Genomic DNA, 6,161 nt, shown 5'->3' on the forward strand with positions numbered 1-6,161 from the left:
TTGCGTCTTTGGGCGTGCACATGGCACGGAGGCATGTAATAATGCCTACACGAAGTTTGTATTTTGAGGACAGCTAAAGGATTTTGTATTTTTTCTTAAACAGTTTTGTCTGTTGAATCTACAGTGCATACTTTGATAAACTAGATCTTAGGTTTGCCAAATTATTGGACTCTAAACTTGTTCCGGATTTTAAATCCCCACCCTGTAAATATTTAAGAGTTTGTGTTCCTTTTTACGTCATTCTAATGAGTAGTAAAAAAGACTATAATGTTTCTCCTTAATCATAATAGCAGTTTAATAATAAATAAACACATTATTATATATTTAATAGCAATATTGTTAATATTATATCTATATTGAGAGGGTGAAACAAACATCTGCCCTTTGATATATGTTTGTAGAACATAATAGACTCCAGGAGCAAATAATAACAAAATATGTCCATATATGAATACATGCTAAACGGACATTTGGCTCAAATTTTTTCCCTCCTCTACGAATGATCCTCTTTTTAATTGATTGTAATCATTGATAAGGATGATCATTTTGATTAGTAGTATCCATTGATGACTCTTCCTCAGACGACAACAAATGAAAACATCCGTATCGCTTTAATTAAGTGAGAAGAGAGGTCACTGGAGTGGAAATCCTATTGATTCCGACAATGATTACGTGAGAATGGACCTTTTTAACAGATATCTTTGTTGTGTGATTGTATTGTTGAGACTTGATTTGTGACCGAGTTTTTTCAACCTCTGTTAGGTAATGAGGAGGTTCAGGGGTGTCTGCTGGGGTTGGGTGGAATGGCTCTATTTTTTTTTTTTTTTTTTTTTTTCAAAAATTTTATTTTTCAAATATCTCTCCAAAAGAATAATTATTGGATTTTTTTCATCAGAAAACTTAAAATTAAAAATTGAATTTTGATTTTTTTTTAAAAATAGCTAGGGATTTCGGAATTTTTTTCCCAAAAAAATTAATTTTTGTGGACAGTTGATGTTTTTGTAAATTTTTTTGTGAATTGACGTGGATTTTTGATTTTTTTTGTCAAAAAATATATATTTTTTTGATAATATCTTTGGATTTCTTTTTTTTTCTCAAAAAAACAAAAAAAAAATTGAAATTTTTTGTGAATGGTTTTGGATTTCTAAAAAAAAAATCCCACAAAATTCAATTTTTTATTAATAGTTTGAAAAAAATAATTAAAAAATTGAAATTTAATTTGTGGTTTTTTTCCAAAAAAGTTTAACTTTTTTAAATTTTGTTTCCAAAAACGCATCACCCAAAAAAAAAAATAATAATAATAGATATATATGAGCCTGCAGACACACTTGAGATTACCACAACTAGAGGGAATGCGTAAGGATGTGAAATATGTACAAATCCTCGTGAGCAAACAGTTTGTAACCCGAAATGGTCTTGTTAGTTAATAATTTCTCCCTATTTAAAAAACTCAAACGTATTATCGAGCAATGAGGACTATGGTTATTTATACAGATTGTTTGTATTTTTTAGTGGTTTGGTTTTTTGGAATTGGTAATATGAAGAGTGAATTTTCTTTTTCTGAGCTGTTCTGATTATCATTCAACTCCTGAGTAGTGAACATCCTTTCCTATTACATCCAGTAATATTCAAAACCTTATTAAACATTCATTTGATTAAGTTAAAAAAAGACAGAGAGTAACCTTGAGGGTTTGTTTAAAAGTTTTATTAGTCAGCCCTTATTATTTTCGTACTTTCAAAATACTATTTATCAATGAATTTTTACTTCTACGAGCAAAACACATTTCAAACCAAAAAAATTCTTCATTTCAATTACAAGAGCTGTTAAGGTTTGAAGATTATATTAGGCAAAGTTTCTAGAATAAATGGTATATTCATATATATGTGTACACGTCTGAGATATTTGCTAATCCACCTTTATAACCATTATAACCAGTGTAGTGGCAGTCGTTACTTAGGACTGAAGGCAGCAGTTTCGTCCACTTCAGACGCGGTCCGGTCGAGTTCAGAGCTGTATATAAGTCCTAAAACGTATAAAGTGCAGTCCTTGATTACGTTACTTAACTTTTTTATCCTTTGTAAAGGAGTTCTACTATTGACTCTCATAAGTAAGTACCAACAGTCCTAAGTAACTGTCCGAAGGACCAATAGAACAGGCACAACAGAACGTATTATACATCACCGTACAAGAATTATAAGGGTTTCAGACCGCTCTAATATTTTCTTAGGAAGTTAGTTCGATCATACAACAGTATTCTAATTGTAAAATGGAGGAGCCAGGAGGTATGTTCAGAGATACACTCTGAATATTAGGGGTTGAGGGTTCTCCCCTGCGATTTTTTTTAAAAATACAGTTGATTAAATTGCAATTTGAATGTAATATGTGAATATATACGGCCTATAAAGGATTATTTACTATCAATAATGGGGAATTTAGATCATTTTCATTGTAGAAGGGCGGTGGAATAGCATCCCCGCCATCCCACGGCAACTTTGGCACTGGTTACAACGGTATCAGAGCAACTTAGAATGTTTTAACTGAGCTTGGACCGAATTAATACGGTCTACCAACAATTATATTGCTCTCAGCCGAGTCTAGGATTTTCTAAGGGAATGGGTTCGGTGTTACAAATTGGAAAATGAAACCAGGAGGGATGGTCAGCGATGGATTCTGATTATTAGGGGTTGGAGGAGGGGGTCTCCCCTACAAATTGAATACTGGTTATAACGGTGACCAACCAGTGGGGGATGTTCTGACCGAACTTGGAGCGAATTAATCAAGTCTTGGACCGGTTATAACGGTCACGTTCTGAAATCCAAGAGGACGAGAATGTACGTATTTATTTTTGTTGTTTTTTTACAACCCTCGGTTAGTGTTAATATTATCGTTATTATAACTATTCCTTTGGAGAAGTGGGTAGGTGGAGACCATGTCAATAATTTTTCTTCATTAATTTGAAGACACTTTGTTAGAACTCTCATTCTTTTTGTAGACGAAGAAGAAAAGAAGAAATGTCGTTTTGATGATGAATGAGGTAGTTAATTTAGTGAATTTATTTATTCAGAGTAGTAGAACATAGGGAGGGGACTATTCCCAAAGGACCGAAGAAGTGGCACTCCGCCTTCCTCTCACTCTGGCAACAATCTAAAACAATGGAGAGTTGACTGCATTTACTTCATGAAAAGTCTCATCCATTTAGTATTTATGGATGGATTTAAAACAATTAATCAATTCATCAACAATTTGAGTGGAGTGTACTTTTGTCTATGTCAAAATGTGTCTACACATTTTGTAGTTTTCGTATTAGAGTGTCAAACCTGAGGTTTTTGAGTATTGCTTTTTGTAGAAAATCCGTTTTGTATTTACAAGAATCATTCCTTCTTGTAAATAGAATTGGTCTATGGCTTAAAAATCTAAGGGTCGTCTGAGACTGATATAACTTTTAGACGATCAAAGTTAATTCCGTTCTTGAAATAAGTTCGATCAGACTAGTCTTAACGAAAAGTTCGGTCTAGATCGGTGTTAGAAAAAAAAAAGTCGGTTTGAATAAGAATCATTCGAAATTAGTCTAGACGGATTCAAAAGATAACATCATATTCAAAGTTATGAAGGTCGACCTAAATTAACGTCATACGTACTTTAATGTCTAGCATGAATCATATTTGTACGGCTCATAAATCGGTGATGGAGAGAAAATCGGGTTTAAATTGAGACAGAAAAAATTGATCTAAAATTTGAACACACTTAAATTTCAGGCTACGGTCTGAGATCACGGGTTGTACCGAAATATCAGTGCAAATTGGCCAGTAAAAAAATTATAAAACAAGGGTTTTTATAAATATTTTTAATTGCTTAAAATGATTCAATTATATACTGGAATAAATAATCATGTTCAGAACTAGATCAGGTGTCTTTTCTAAAAATCGTAGAGCGGTCTATACCGTTGTATTTTTTAGTGTGAGAAAATCGGTCTATATATTGGGACTAGAAATATCGGTTTACGATTTGTAAACGATTAAATTTCAGTCTAAGGCCTGAGTTAAGTCATTCGGACCACAAGATCCTTCCAAATATATCTTTAAAAATGGATAAAACAGGAGTTTTTAAAAAAATATATTGCTAGTCGGTGAAGCTCAGGTACTTATTTACAGGAATAAATAATCACATTGAAAACTATATTTGGGACTCAGTTTGAAAATCTTAGATGGCGTTATGATATTTAGTGTGAGAAAGTCGGCCATTAGATTGAGATCAAACGATTTGTAAACGATTCAATGTCGTTCTACGGTCTGAGATCACTGTTTAGACCGAAATATGAGTTCAATTTGGTCGATAAAAAATACTGAATTCCAATACTATCAAAAAACCTATTTAATAGTTCAAATGATGGTATCCCCGGAAGATCATTCATTAATAGGCGGTATTTGATGCCTACTCTTCCCTGTCCCTCTCTCCCTCCTCTGGGATCTCATCACTTTAATTTATGAGCCTATAATTAACTACACTCCATGTCAAGTAATGATGTCCAACCTGTCACTAATGTATTAACTCTATAAACATACAACTATTGATATAAACATGATGTATGTACTTAAAGACATGCTATTGTTATCCCAAGATTTTTCCATCCTCGTTGTTTTATTCCGGCCGTTCGTTCGTCATCATCATTCATCTCCCTTGTCAAGAAAATACTTTTTTAAGTGTCTTTTTCTTTATTTCTTATTCTCTAAACTCTCATGAGAATTGGTAGGAGAGGTGGGGAAGGGGGGAGAGTAATAAATGAAATCTATTGAATAATGAGGGTCAGCCTTCTTTTTAACTAACTCTTTCTTTCGCCCTCTTTCCTCGCGGTTTTTGAGGGCGAGCGGGTGGTGACCTGCGCACTCACTCAAAAATTAACAATTAAAGAGAAAAATTATCAATAAATCAGTCAAGATTTACCATTTGAGTCCCTCACAACTCCTTGAATCATTATATTCCAAACAACAATAAGAATGTCTCCACCACTCAAAGAGCAATTATCCTTTAGTGTCCGCAATATCCTTGGACTCGATGATGATGAGAACTCATCTTCCTCCAGCTACTCTGATGGAGGCAGCCGTACACCCTCTCCAGCAGTAACTCCTCCACTCATGGCCCTTCCAACGCCCCCATTTTGGCCACCCTTCCTTCTCCCTCATCATCACCAAATGTATATTCCACAACTTCTGACCAATTCTCCACCCTCTCTCCATCAGAATCCTCTTGCTTCATACCCACTCCCCGTACTCAGAAAACACAAATCCGATCGCAAGCCACGAACGCCCTTCACTCCGGAACAACTCAAGGCTCTCGAAAAGAAATTTAGCTCAAAGCAATACTTAACCATTGCCGAGCGCTCGGAATTCTCGGATTCTTTGTCATTGAGTCAAACACAAGTTAAAATCTGGTTCCAAAACCGACGTGCCAAATCCAAGAGACTTCAAGAGGCGGAATTAGACAAAGTGCGTCTCTCTCCTTCATCCACCACATCCTTTCTCTACGGTGGACTCTAATCCTTTTTGAATAAGGATCTCAAACCAAATTCATTCAGTTGCTGTTACTTCTAGTTTGTTAGAGCTTTATCCATAGACATATTTATATAATATATTCCTTCTAATAGATCAATAAAATACACATAGTATATAAAATAACATATGACGCTTTTGATGGATTTGATTATTTTTGCAAAAACATACATAGTTAAACTTTTGATCCAGGCTTCGTGCAAAGCCAGAGGAGGGTTCTGTCCTCCCTCATCCCACCTCCGTTTCCTCTTAACCCCCCTTAGCATGGTGTGTACACACATACATATGTATGTGTCAAAATTTGCAATAATATTTATTTACGTGTTACATACATGTTTCGAGAATTATTAATTAACTTCCGCTAAATATATGGGGTGGTTCAAGGAGGGGAGGGTAAATAATAATTTGTATTACTTAGAGACCAGACAGCTGAAGTTTAAGGTAGTAGTAGGTGTGCTACTAGAACTTATTATTAGTGAGGGTACGATATATCGGAATTGACGTATGGAAAATATTATATTTATAAATATTGGCATAAAATAATTTACTATATAAAATGCTCAAAAACTGTGAAACAACAAATTGAAACCTAACTAAACGTGAACAAAAGAGTT

General features: G+C 34.3%; 1 protein-coding gene across 1 annotated transcript; it reads left to right on the plus strand.

The window, feature by feature from the left end:
* Positions 1–4,963: 4,963 nt before the first annotated feature.
* On the plus strand, positions 4,964–5,647 carry LOC121129317 (homeobox protein MSX-3-like). Its single transcript, XM_040725028.2, has one exon. It carries the CDS (start codon positions 4,996–4,998, stop codon positions 5,533–5,535), a length of 540 nt encoding a protein of 179 aa, XP_040580962.1. The 5' UTR covers positions 4,964–4,995; the 3' UTR covers positions 5,536–5,647.
* The last annotated feature ends 514 nt before the right edge of the window (positions 5,648–6,161 follow it).

Source organism: Lepeophtheirus salmonis, chromosome 14, assembly GCF_016086655.4.
Source record: "Lepeophtheirus salmonis chromosome 14, UVic_Lsal_1.4, whole genome shotgun sequence".
NCBI classification, from domain to species: Eukaryota; Metazoa; Arthropoda; class Copepoda; order Siphonostomatoida; family Caligidae; genus Lepeophtheirus; species Lepeophtheirus salmonis.

Bases quoted from the DNA above. Each gene is read 5' to 3' on its own strand.
- LOC121129317 (XM_040725028.2), top strand. From the start codon at position 4,996: ATGTCTCCACCACTCAAAGAGCAATTATCCTTTAGTGTCCGCAATATC.